This window comes from Brachyistius frenatus, unplaced genomic scaffold, assembly GCF_029030835.1.
Source record: "Brachyistius frenatus isolate BFR_SWC_R1_liver_20210118 unplaced genomic scaffold, ASM2903083v1 Contig_25, whole genome shotgun sequence".
In the NCBI taxonomy this organism is placed as follows: Eukaryota; Metazoa; Chordata; class Actinopteri; family Embiotocidae; genus Brachyistius; species Brachyistius frenatus.
Window position 1 is genome coordinate 4,334,326 of NW_027210624.1, and position 12,782 is coordinate 4,347,107.

Genomic DNA, 12,782 nt, shown 5'->3' on the forward strand with positions numbered 1-12,782 from the left:
TCCTACATTCATGTCAGAGGTTTTTGTTTTCTCCTTATTTTACCACATGTACAATTGAATGAAATTAAAAGGTGCGTTTGTATTAAATAATAGTTACACCCCGTGTTCCCTCTCCTTTTTCTCCCATCTTCCCCTCCACTGGTTCTTGCTCTGAGGGAAAATTGTGTACCTGCTGGTGCTGGCTCTGCTGGGGTAACGGAGGTGGATGCTGCTGGATGAGGTTCCACTGCATCTGCTATCCTCCTGAGACTGGTTTCAAAAGAGATCGGCAGCGTGGGGATACAACGCAGGCAGGAGTTGAGCGACCCGAGCTCCCTCTCCAGCATGTCAGAGCCGGCTTGCTGGAGGTCCAGGAAGGGCCGGTCCTCCTCCCTCCACCGGGCCCGGCTCTGTCACGGTCCAACCTCTGCCTGCTCCGGGTTGTCTCCGCCAGCAGCACTCCCTGTTCCCCAAAATCTCCCTATTCCTGTTCCTCCTCACTCTCTTCTTTAAGGTTGTGGGGGCGCCTGTGGTGCTGAAAGACAGCTATCTTTAATTAAAATGGATGAGTAACTTTTTTATTTTTAAAGAAGGTTACATTCGGTTAGTCGTATTGTTTATTTTTCCGATGGTCAAACAAAATTATTTTACACGTTCTTGATATTGTAGTTTGGGATAATTCCAAATGAAGGGGTAACAATTAAAACGAATTGTCACCTACCCATCTGGTACAGTAATCCAGCTGTGCATGTGTCATGTATCCACCTAAGGTTTAGGGCAATTTACACACAGCAGCTTAGGTCATTTAGTTAATGTTTGCAAAATAAATAAATAAACACCCAAAAAGCATCTATGCACTTTATTTATTACTAATAAAACATCAGTGACGTTTGTCTCCTCTCTTTCTTCTCTAAAACACAACCTGTACGTGACGCTTGTTTCACCAACGCCTCCCCTGGACGTAGTTGTTTTTCTTTAAGTCTACCTCGTCTAATTTCTAACGCACATCAGACCCACTGCTGTGGAAAAGCCCCGTTCTCGAGCATAGTTAATTTACCCAACGGGGATGAAGAGCGTTTTGTTAGAAAATCCTGTCTGTCACGGCCTGTGGTTTTGTGTACTTTCCACCTTACATTTGAATATGCTTACAGTGTTTGTCTATTTAATGTTTGTTATTCCCCTGTAAGAAAGACATAGTGAGACAGTGCAGCTGCCTGTCGTAGTCTATCAGCAATAGTGCTGCTCAACCAATCCTCAATCTATGCACCTAAAGTGTCTTGCGCTGTCCTTGGTGTTGCAGCATTTGAATACAACTGTGAACTCCCCCCCCCCCCCAGAACAACTTTTTACAGGATATGACATAAGCTATTTTACAGTTGTGACTTTTAAAACTTTAAAAAGACTTTGTCAGTTGGGCCCATTCAGAATGCTCCGTCCCCTTTGTGCTGAGAGTCTCGCTCTGACCCTGATTATAAGTAATCAATGCGTATAGATCGTGTTGAATCACATGCGTATAGATCTCTCTTATTTGGATTCTGCTGATGTAATAATGCTGAAATAAACTCAGAGGAAAGACTCCTACAAACAGCAGAGAGCAACAAACACAATTTCAGCCTTTGTTAATGTTTTGTCAAAACCTGTTTTACATCTATTGGTGGTGAATTTCTTTTATCGGACCAGTTATAGACTGTCTTCATTGCAGTTAAGTTATATTTTAATGGGCATTTCGGTTTGTAATGTATGTGAAATTGTAGAGCGTGCATTTGGGAAAATTCAACAAATAAAAGTGTTTAAAAATTAAATTAAATTAAATTAAAATCCTATTTAACATAATGTAATTATTTTTTTTCACAAAGGAAGGCTTTGAGGGTTTCTCTTATGGACATGAGTTTAGTTTGGGCAGTGCTAAAGCGAGATACAGAGATTGAAACAGGTGTCTCACACCAAAAGCATGAGAGTTGGTAACACTGCAGGTATTTGCAGAATATAATATTGAAAAATTCAAATATTCATTAAAAACCAAAAAAATCTCTATCTCAGTGAGATTCAGATCCTGTATACAGGGCTGAGGGGAGGCTTGGAGGTCTACCGATGCAGGAGAGCTGCTGCTCTGCCAGGACGACTACTATGATCACTTGCAGAGCTTCTAATTTCACTCACCTTACCACTGTCAGCAGATTCAGTGATGTTCTGGCCTGATTTTTTTTTAAGTTTGGCCATTAATAACGTAGTTTTGGGCTTTTGTTGAATTTTTATTTTGTAACGACTCAACTTGTTCACCTGAGCGTCTGCTGCGCTCCGTTTGTGGAGCTGTGTCAAGCACTGAGAGGACAGAGGAGGTACGGCAATTAAACTCACACTGAGCTGAAAAACCTGCAGAATACAGTGGCTCTAGGCCATGCTTGTTGCTCGCTAAGCTGCGAATGTGTCATACATTTCCAATGCGTAAAAATATGACGTCATTACGTGCTGTCACAATATAATTTTTTTATATTGTTGAAAAATTACACCGGTATTATTGTGAACGGTCTGATACAGCACACCCCTACATACAGGATTCAACTTTGGTGGTGTTTGACTTCACAAATGTCACAAATGAAACAATAATTACATAGTCAAATAAGCTTTCAACATCACATAAAGTACAAATACAGTCCTGTAAAATGATCCAAATGATTCAAAGATTTGGTGCTGAAAGGATGCCTATAAATTGAATGGCAACACTATGTACAGTATATCCTATGGAAGTTGATGTTTTGGTGACATTTCTTGTGACACCATCACCAGACCAATGTTTCAACTTGTACACAAATAAATCTGCATTAATGAGACAGCATATCATGCAAGATAATTTCCCCAGAGGATAAACCCTGTCCATGTAGGACACTCCAAAACTAAAGAACTGTCCTTAGGACAAAATAAGCATTTTACATGAATGGTAATGCTCTAAACTGATGGCTATGCTCTAATAGTAGTATCAATGCTAACTACGTGTGTCTTTGTCTGCAGATCCCTCCTGTTGCCACCATGCTGCTGAGTTCTCGCCTTGCAAAGAAGCTTGTGACCAGGTATGAACACACAAGCATGCACACGCGCGCACACACAGACACACGCACACGCACTCTCACAAACAACCTCACTCCTCAGCCCATTAGAGTTGCCCGATGAATAGAGGTTTTTGAAGGGGAGTTTTTGTCTGTGGGGTCTTTGAATTTGAACTGCAGAATTAACACTCTGTCTCACCCTTTTTCACCCTCTCTCTCTCCATCTCTTTCTTAAGCCCTCATGTTCTTCTTTATGGCAAAAGACATAAAAGAAACGTGAAAGAGGGTTTTCTCTTGAAGCAACCAAAAGGCTGAGAGTTCAAACTTTTTCCTGCTTTTGAAGGGAGGGTGGCTGACGAGGGAAGACAGAACTTACTCTATTGAGCTCTTTTTGGTTGACATCATAATTTTTCTTTACAAATGAAGATAAAAAAAACAACCTAACAAACAGATAGAGAAAGTCCTTGGGCCCTATTTCCCATCCAGGTGTATCTGCATTTTTGTACAGCACATGGGCCTTTTTCCACACTTGGGCTGAGTTACTATTTTTGTGACTCAACATGAGATCAGTGGAATGGTGCAACAATGGGTGTGTCAGTAAAAATGCACTCCTGGAATTTTGGTTTTAATTTTGAGGAGAAATTGCTGTAGCTCTTCTGAGCTCAAAGCAGGTCAACTTGCAGTGCAAGCCAACAGAGGGCTTTTTTGTGGCTTCACTGGATAGGAGCGCACATGAACAGACCAATCCAAAATCCCATAGACATTTAGTTCAATGTGTTATATGTATTTTATCCAACTTACATAAATAATTAAAACACGATTTTTTTTGTAAATACAACCATCTAATTCAGTTAATCATATGAAAAATTCAAAATGCAAGCAGCATTGAATGGGCCTTTGTAAGGGATGCTGGCAGACGGGGCTTTACAGTTTTGTGTTTTTTCGTTTTTAAATGTCATATTCTGCATTTTCTATTGCTTCCTGTATCCACTATGTGGCAACTATTTAAGTGTCATCAAAGACTTAAGGCTTTTCTGACCCAATTTAAGGTGGATCTGGCAAACAGACTTGCAAAAGCACATGGAAGTATGAAACATGTCATTTCCTGTTGCCACTAACTTTCACTATTTCTGTTTTACTTATGATACTAATACTAGCATATGCATTACCTTTGTCGAAGAGGTCATGTTTTTAGATCTCCAAACAAACACGTCGTAGGTGTCAAAGTTAATTGACATCTTCCAGTGAATCACAGGTGGATCATTAGCCAAGATTGTTTTCTAATGATATCACTTCATTCCTAAATGTGTTCCTAAATTGGTTAACTTGCAGAGGGAAATGTAATAAATTAGACTAGTGTTTACAACTTTGATAAAGACAATGTTCCCAGCAAAGAAACTGATAAGTCTACAGAATTGAATTCCAATGAAACACAGAGATGATTCTCCAAAAACACTTACATGCATACATGAGAAGAAACATTTGTAGCGGAATCAGCTGGTTTGAACTTTTCTTGGAACAAAAACCTTGATGGCACACAATTGGAAACTGCTGCTGTAATGAACAATTATTATTGGGTGTGCAGTGTTTGATAAGCCTGGCTCTATTTGTACTGGAGAAGGATACCATCAGTCTGACACCCAGCACTTATTCACCTTTCGTAAAGGCAGAAAGAGAGAAAGTCATGCAAATGACCTGGTTAGCTTGTTGGTTTTCACAGTGGTTTTGTGGCATCAGTGACATTTCCCCTTTGAATATCTGTCAACAAATGACTGTTGCTTCATTTGATGATGTGTTGTTCTGTCAGTTTGTAGGTCTGGAAGGGTATTTGGAAAAGAAATAGCTGTCTGATGTGAACGTGTGCCTCTCTGTGTTAAGTTCCTCTGATTCAGTATGCCCTAACAAAACAACATTATAAACACCTACTGCCTGGCCTGAAGCAAAAAAAAAAGCTCCAAATGAATATTGGTGTACAAAAAGAACCTAACGCTACCGTTGCTGAAATAATATTGAAGTTCTCTTTTTTTTAACCCAAGCAAAAGATAAAAATAAACTTCAGTAAGACAGTGGGGACACTATTGGTTTGTGACAATAAACATTAGAATCAAAACTGCAATTCGTGATATGCGGGCCCTCGTACCTGCGCCCGTACAGCATCCAGCCGGATGGGGGTGTATGTGGCTGTGGAGTTTCCTGCATGCCTGATTTGAGGTGGATCCGTTTAACCTGCTGTCAAATGCACATGAAAACAGAAAAAATATAATTCTCCTCTGTCAGTAGGTGGTGCTATAACTGTGACTGATTATGACCATGTAGATGTCTTCAAACTGGCACTTTTATCAAACATGGAAAGATGTGGGATGATCGGACAATATACATCAAAGTCACAGCAACTTATAGTTTTATGACAAAATGTGCAAAATGGCCGCCAAGGCACGGGCACACAATTTTTCATCCCAAAGGTGTTAAAATTGCACAGAACAAATTTGAAGTCAGTTTGATATATTTTGGAGGAGGAGTTTGTTAAAGTACAATACATCGAAATTGCTGAAAATGGCCTCTAAATTCAAGATGGCTGGCTTCCTTTTGAGTTTAGGTCATGGTGCCAAGAGACTTTTTTTGTATATCTACATGTGATACACAAATTTCGTGCATGTAGGTGAAATTAGCTGCTGGGGCTGCAGTTTGGGGGGGTGCTAGCAAGCCATTTGGCCACGCCCATACGCAAAACACATGTCAGATTTATCTTGTCACCACGCCTGGTGCATGTGCTACGTTTGGTGAGGTTTCGAGCATCCATCTGCCTTACACAACAACATCCTCTTTCACAGTGAAACATTGAACTTTCCTGCATCGCCATGGTGACGCTCTTCAACGGGCTTCTCAATATATCCTCGTCAACATTTCAAGGTTATTCTGACCAAAATTTGATGTTGATATAACCAACCAGCTTGAAGAAGCATTTGAAAATATGAAAAACTTAATTTCCCATTGCCAGCAGGTGGCGCTATTACTATAAAAGAATATTGACATGCAAATATTTTCAGGGCAGGACATTTATCAAACATGTAGAGTTTGAGGAAGATCACACAATGTACATAAAACAACTAGTAGTTTGCTGGTGAGATGTTCAAAATGGCAACCACACCACGGGCACACCGTTCATAAAGTACCTAACCTTTTATTAACTTTTCCCCCACTTAAGATTACACAGACCAAAATTCAAGTCTGTCCGATAAATTCTGGAGTTTGTTTAAGTACATGTGCGAATCGCCAAAAGTGGCCGCTAAATTCATAATGGCCGACATCCTGTTGAGTTTAGTTCGTGTTGCCAGGAGACTTTTTTGTAGATCTAAGTATTATACATGTCCGCTGAATTTTTACATATAGGTGAAAGTAGCTGTGGTTTAGGGTGGTTTGGCCACGCCCACATGAGAAACCACCAACATGCTTGATTTTTCGCCACGACTGATGATTGTGGCAAGTTTCATGAGTTTTTGAGTATGTTAAAGCCTCCAAAAATGCAATTCTTTGGGGAGAATAATAATAATTCCTTGCATTCTAATAGGGCCTTCGCACCACTCAGAGCTCGGACCCTAATTAGAGCACCTTATACATTTTAAACATAGAATAACCAAAAACACGGGTGTACAAAGAAGAGCATATCAAGCACTAATGTGTGACACAAAAACACAACAGCATTATGAAAGGAAAACGGAAGCAGCATACAGCATTGAGATCTAGTTTAACCTTCATTAACTGATCTTTGAAGGTGTTTTGGGGGCAGCAGAAACCATTTTTTAAAATGTCTTGCAGCAAGCTCGTTACCAAACACCTAAACTATAATAATACGTTTCTGTTGTTTTTAAAACAGCAACAGCACCTTTCCCTTTCACCTCACAGTATTTTGCCTCACTTCTCTTACTCTGTGCCCCTTTAATTTTCCCCTGCCTCACAATTTGACAGCCTCTGACCTAGAGCAAACAAAATGTATTTAGACTAGAGAGCTGACCTCTACCATTTGCAAAGTTGTAACTCACAAACATCAGTGCCGATGCTTGTTTATTGTCCGTCTCAGTTTTATTTTCTCACGCAAGCAGCCAGTCAGGAGTTCACATTCCTCAGCAGAAGTTGTGACTGCACACTATCAAGCGTCTTTGATATTCTTTGTCTATTAACTTTTACAGACAGTGTTTTGAATTACTATAATGTCTAACAGCAGTTTTAGACATTATAGTAATTCAAAACACTGTCTGTTTTTAGAAATCATCTCTTTTTTTCCACTGCTGGATGAAAAGAGATGATTTCTAAAAACAAGTCCTCCTAGAAATCTGATTGTGTGAAGTTGTAAATCTCCCTCACTAGGTTCCATGACTTAAGCCAGAAACTGTTGGCATTGACTGCATTCTCCCATTAGCTTGCCTTGTATGTTCACACAACACTTGGCTGTGTGTGTGTGTGTGTGTGTGTGTGTGTGTGTGTGTGTGTGTGTGTGTGTGTGTGTGTGTGTGTGTGTGTGTGTGTGTGTGTGTGTGTGTGTGTGTGTGTGTAAATGTGTGTGTTCACCACTAATATCCTATTGATGTTTAAGTGAGCATATCTCAGTAGTGTTGGGACATCTCTTTTCCATTTTCATATATTTCTCTGTGTATGAAAACATGTAATGCAGGACTAAAGATGCAACATGGTGGAGATCAGTGCCAATGACTCTAGTTCTGGAAGTTATTTTTCTGCTGTAAATTTCCATTTCAAAGTGGTATTCATAATGTTTCTCATTATAGAGACACAGGAGTCTCCTGAATAATTTACAGTAGTACTACAACTATCTTTGGAAGATGCCAAGCAGAGGTGATTTTCCCAATAACATTTGATCTTTAAAGTTGAGAGGGTTGTTGTGTGCGAGTGGGAGCACGTTTGATTATTAGTAGATTATTCATGATTTTCAGAAATTCTAAATATTCAGAAATTCTAAATATTACTGGCTTTAATGCAGAGGCAGAGAATAATATAAACAAGCTGAGGTTCAGAGCAAAACTCACAGTATAACACTGTCTGGGGACTGCAGACAGAGAAAAGAACAGAAGGGTGATTCAAGACAACGAACTGAGACATGCAGGTCCAGCCTAGGCCTATAACAGTATAACTATGGTTTAACTAAGTTAAACTTAATCAAAATGGAAAGTTTTAAGCTTAATCTTAAAACTAGAGTGTGTCTGCCTCCCAAACTAAAGCAAGGAGCTGGTTCCATAGGAGAGGAGCCTTAAAGCTAAAAACTCTTCCATTAAATATTTGGAAACTATGAACAACAGGCAGGCCAGGATTCTGAGAGTGAAGCACTGTGTTAGGATCCACGCAAAGAAAACATCCATCCATCCATCATCTTCCGCCTATCGTGGATCTCATCCATCCCCGGTGCTTTGCCACCGAGGAGCTTTTTGACTCATTCTTTCTGTCACGACCCAGAGCTCGTGACCATAGGTGAGGGTCGGAAAATAGATCGCCCGGTAAACTGAGAGCTTCGCCTTCTGGCTCAGCTCCCTCTTCACCAACACGGTCCAGTGCAGCGCCTGTTGTACTGCTGTAGCCGCACCGATCCGCCTGTCGATCTCTCGCTCTATCCTCCCCTCACTCGTGAACAAGACCCATAGATACTCAAACTCCTTTGCTTGAGGCAGGCACTCCGTCCCCGCCTGGAGGGAGCAATCCATCGGTTTCCGGCAGAGAACCATGGCCTCAGATTTGGAAGTGCTAACCCTCATCCCCGATGCTTCACACGCAGCTGCAAACCGCCCCAGTGAGTGCTGGAGGTCGTGGTCCGAAGAGGCCAACAGGACCACATCATCTGCAAACAGCAGAGATGGGATCTGGAGACCCCCGAACCTCACGTTCTCCTACCCCTGACTGCACTTAGATATCCTGTCCACAGGATTGGTGAACAGACCTGGCGGAGGCCAACACCCACTGGAAACAAGTCTGACTTATTGCCGAGAATACGAACACAGCTCCTACTGCGGTTGTACAGAGACCAGATGGCCCGTTGCAACGGGTCCAGCACCCTGTACTCCCGCAGCACCCCCCACAAAACCCCCGGGGGACCCGGTCGAAAGCCTTCTCCAAGTCCACAAAACACATGTAGACTGAATGGGCAAACTCCGAGGACCCCTCCACTAGTCTTGCGAGGGTAAAGAGCTGATCCACTGTTCCACGACCGGGACGGAATCCGCACTGCTCCTCTTGAATTTGAGGTTCGACAAATGGTTGGAGCCTCCTTTCCAGCACCCTTTCCACCTCCCGATGATGTGTCCCCCCCGGGCCTCCCCGCTGAGAACAGCCTGGTGTAGTCACAGCTTTCCTTTCCTGAGTCATCGGATGGTTTGCCAGAACTTCCTTGAGGCCAACCGAAAGTCCTTCTCCATGGCTAAGTGTGAAAATTACAGAAAGACATAAATTGCATTTCTATGAGAATATGGAGGTTTATGAGTACAAACGTTTTGTAATTTTTTTTAATCGATCCAGTAATTGCTTCAAAAACAGCGTAAATGTGATGTCTGCTCCGGAGGCAGAAGCGCTCGTTGCCACAGGCAGCAGCGCTCGCTGCTCGCTCAACCGACTGATCCGGGGAGACGAAGCTGGCAGGACAGCGGGCAGAACAGCGGACAGGACCGCTGGTAACACAGAGTCTATATCCTCCGAGTCGGGAGGGCAACTCAACTGGCTGGTGGCTCCGACTGGTAGATCTGCAGCAGGAGCAGGAGGAACGGGAACAGGACGGCCGGGTGACGGACGGGTGACTGGTGGTCCTTGCGGTGATTAGAAGGCACTTGTAGTAACTCGCAGTATCTAGTTGTATGCACCGACGACCAGAAGAGTGCAGGGGCAGGGTACATATGGTCCGGGGAGGTGATCAGGTAAATGCAGCACAGCTGTGCTGCCGGAGAGAGGCATGGCAGTGGGCGGAACTCGGAGGAGAGACAAAAACAAACAGACAGGGGAATGACAGGACACAGGAGGAGAGGTGATTGGGGGTAAAACAGAGGAAAAGACAGGAACCCTGACAGACACACACACACACATTTTTTTTATTATTTTAGGCTAAATAGAGTTCCCAGATTACCAAAACTCTAATACATCCGGTGTAGCTGTTCTAGTGTTGACATTAACTGCTGTTGGTATCTTAATATCAGTTGTCAACAGCAGAAATGAAACAAGCTTTACAGAAAATTACATTTGGGAAACTAAATTGCTCCATCCAAAATATTATACCTTCAAAAAACATTCTGGAAACTGCTTTAGTGTTAGTAAGAAAGGATTTTTACTACGCAAGCATGGTCATTATCTTTCTTTCTGTGGCTGTGTTAAAAGATACGTGTAGCAATGTTCTATGTTTTTCTTGTTGTCAAAAAATCTTAAATTTGGATCCAAACAATCAATGCACTGATTTTCTAACAAGTATTGTGCATGTATCAAAAGTCTGATAGAGCTGAGACATTGTCTCTTTTGTCCAAAGACTATTAAAAAGAAGCCAAACTGTCACACCAGTATGAAAGTATGAACAGTAATCTCATTTTGCAGTCTCTGGAGTGTAAATCTGTGGGAAGCAGTGGCCAAATACTTACAACATACTCCTTTATGAGGTTTTCAGGTTCTTCGTTGAGGTAAACAATTAGTACTTTCAGTATGCAGTCTCTTCTTGTTTCAATGGAGTCATTCTGCAGCAAAGAAAAAGGGAAATATGTATAAGATGTTATATTATTGCATTGTGCAGCAAATTTACACTAGAAATGTGTCACAGTTGCTTTTTCATGCCTTTTTTTTTTTAAAGGCAGTGCTTGGCTACAAGGTGGTGTAATGCACATTCATTTGGGGTAGAAGTTCTACACTTAGATAAGAAACACCCAATGTAATGTTTTTGATAATTAACACAAGTTATTTGTTATCATTCTCAAATCATTTCATAGCATAATGATAATCTAAGCAATACTGCATATACATTTACATTGTCAAAATAAGAAACAATGACTGCAATCCAAAAGTCCCAGTCATCTGTTTCAAAAAAATTACCTATTGCAAATGTTTTTTGGGTGCAGTGTCCTAGGAATGGCTAGTGATGTCAGAGTGAAATGGGTCCCCATCATATTCAGGAAACAGTCATGATAATGACTCAAATGATCATCATTAACATACACTCACAGACAAAGACAAACTGATCAGGCTTTAACATAAAAGGTCAATTTGAAAACTCCATATCATTGACAGGTATACAGTACATAGTGAAAATGTGTCTTCATGGTAGAAAATGAAATCAACTTTCTCCATTTCATGTAGACATGAATATGCAATTAGTATCAATAATAATGTACAAGACGTGCTCATTGTGTCCTGAGGTGCCACCTTTTAAACTCTGCAATGAAGGGCTTGTCTTCAATCACCTCATGCAAATGTGAGCAAATGTCCTTTCCATTTTCTCCTTAATCACCTGTTGGTTGTTGTTCTTTTCCACCTCAGACAATAGTGACAGCCTCTCCTGCTCTAGGATCTCTTTGTTTTTTCCTGTTGGATACTCTGGACAGTAGTTTACATCTGCTCTTCTCAGTTTCTTCACTTGATTTGGAGATGTGTGTTGATCACTTGACGGAATTGACATTCAGCTTTGAACATCCAATGTTTCACAGCTTTGTGCAGTAGTTAGACATTTTATATTTCAAACTGATCTTCCATCCATAGAAGCCAGTAACAGAGCCTTGCTCCCTTAAACATGGGTGCTTCTTCATTAGTGCTTCAGCCACTGCATCAAATTCAGGATTTGAGGGATAGGCTTTGTATTTGATGATTTGTGATGCCAAACCTTCAAGAATGTCAGACTTCATTTTTGGACTCGGACTGAAAAGAACCCCGTAGTGCTCTCTGTACCATAAAGATAATTTTCTACATATCAATGTGTTTTTCAATATGCACATTTGAAGTATCGCTGAAAAATCAGGCAGTCCACCTACACAGCAAATTCGCATCTTTGGAATAAACTCTTTCTGAGTTCAAATCAACTCTTTTTGCTTGTACATGTGAGACCATCGAATACACTCTCAAGCAGAGTGAAAGTAAGTCTTTTCTTGGAATTGATTTTTAACACTTTTCAGAAGTTGAACCTGAATCTTTAGTTAAAACTCAACTCCCACGAAGAGTACATTTTACTTTAATCTTGAGTTGTTTGAATGTGAACTCTTTTCAGTGCTAAGTCGACACTTAAAAGTGTGTATTGTTTGACATTCAAGGAGTTAAAATTTCATCACACTATAAAAGTTTTAGATAAGACTGATAACAAATTTATATTTAACAATTAGATGCAGTGTGATTAAATGTAGTGTGCAACAATTAATGCTGCATGAAATCTTTGTATAACAAGTTGCAAACTAACCACTATTAGTGCTACTTTGATTAGTATATGTTACGTTACTGCCTTGTACACTTATGGTTTTGAATGATAGCCCCATTTTATTCATCATTATGTCTTCATTGAAATAAAAACAAACATCATGTTTTAACAAAACTAAATATAATTTCTGTCCATCACTTGGATTTAATTTGGTTGCTTTATTCTTAAAAGTTACAAAGAAATAACTAAGGCATCCTGGGAAATGCTAATACGGCAACAAAGCTGTGTAGTAAACACCGGGAGTAGTGTTGAATCATGTTCCTCAACACTCACGAATGAACACCAAAAAAATCACCCCACCAGAGAGTAACACTGAACACAAGCTGTAG

At 40.8% G+C, this 12,782-nt stretch overlaps 1 protein-coding gene across 1 annotated transcript in view; it reads left to right on the top strand.

Annotated features, from left to right (window-relative positions):
• Positions 1–12,782, top strand: part of reck (reversion-inducing-cysteine-rich protein with kazal motifs) — a 93,250-nt gene that overhangs the window by 36,450 nt on the left and 44,018 nt on the right. The window contains exon 2 of the mRNA XM_069698105.1: positions 2,989–3,047. Coding sequence (XP_069554206.1) covers positions 2,989–3,047 — 59 coding nt within the window. The remainder of the gene's footprint in view (positions 1–2,988; positions 3,048–12,782) is intronic.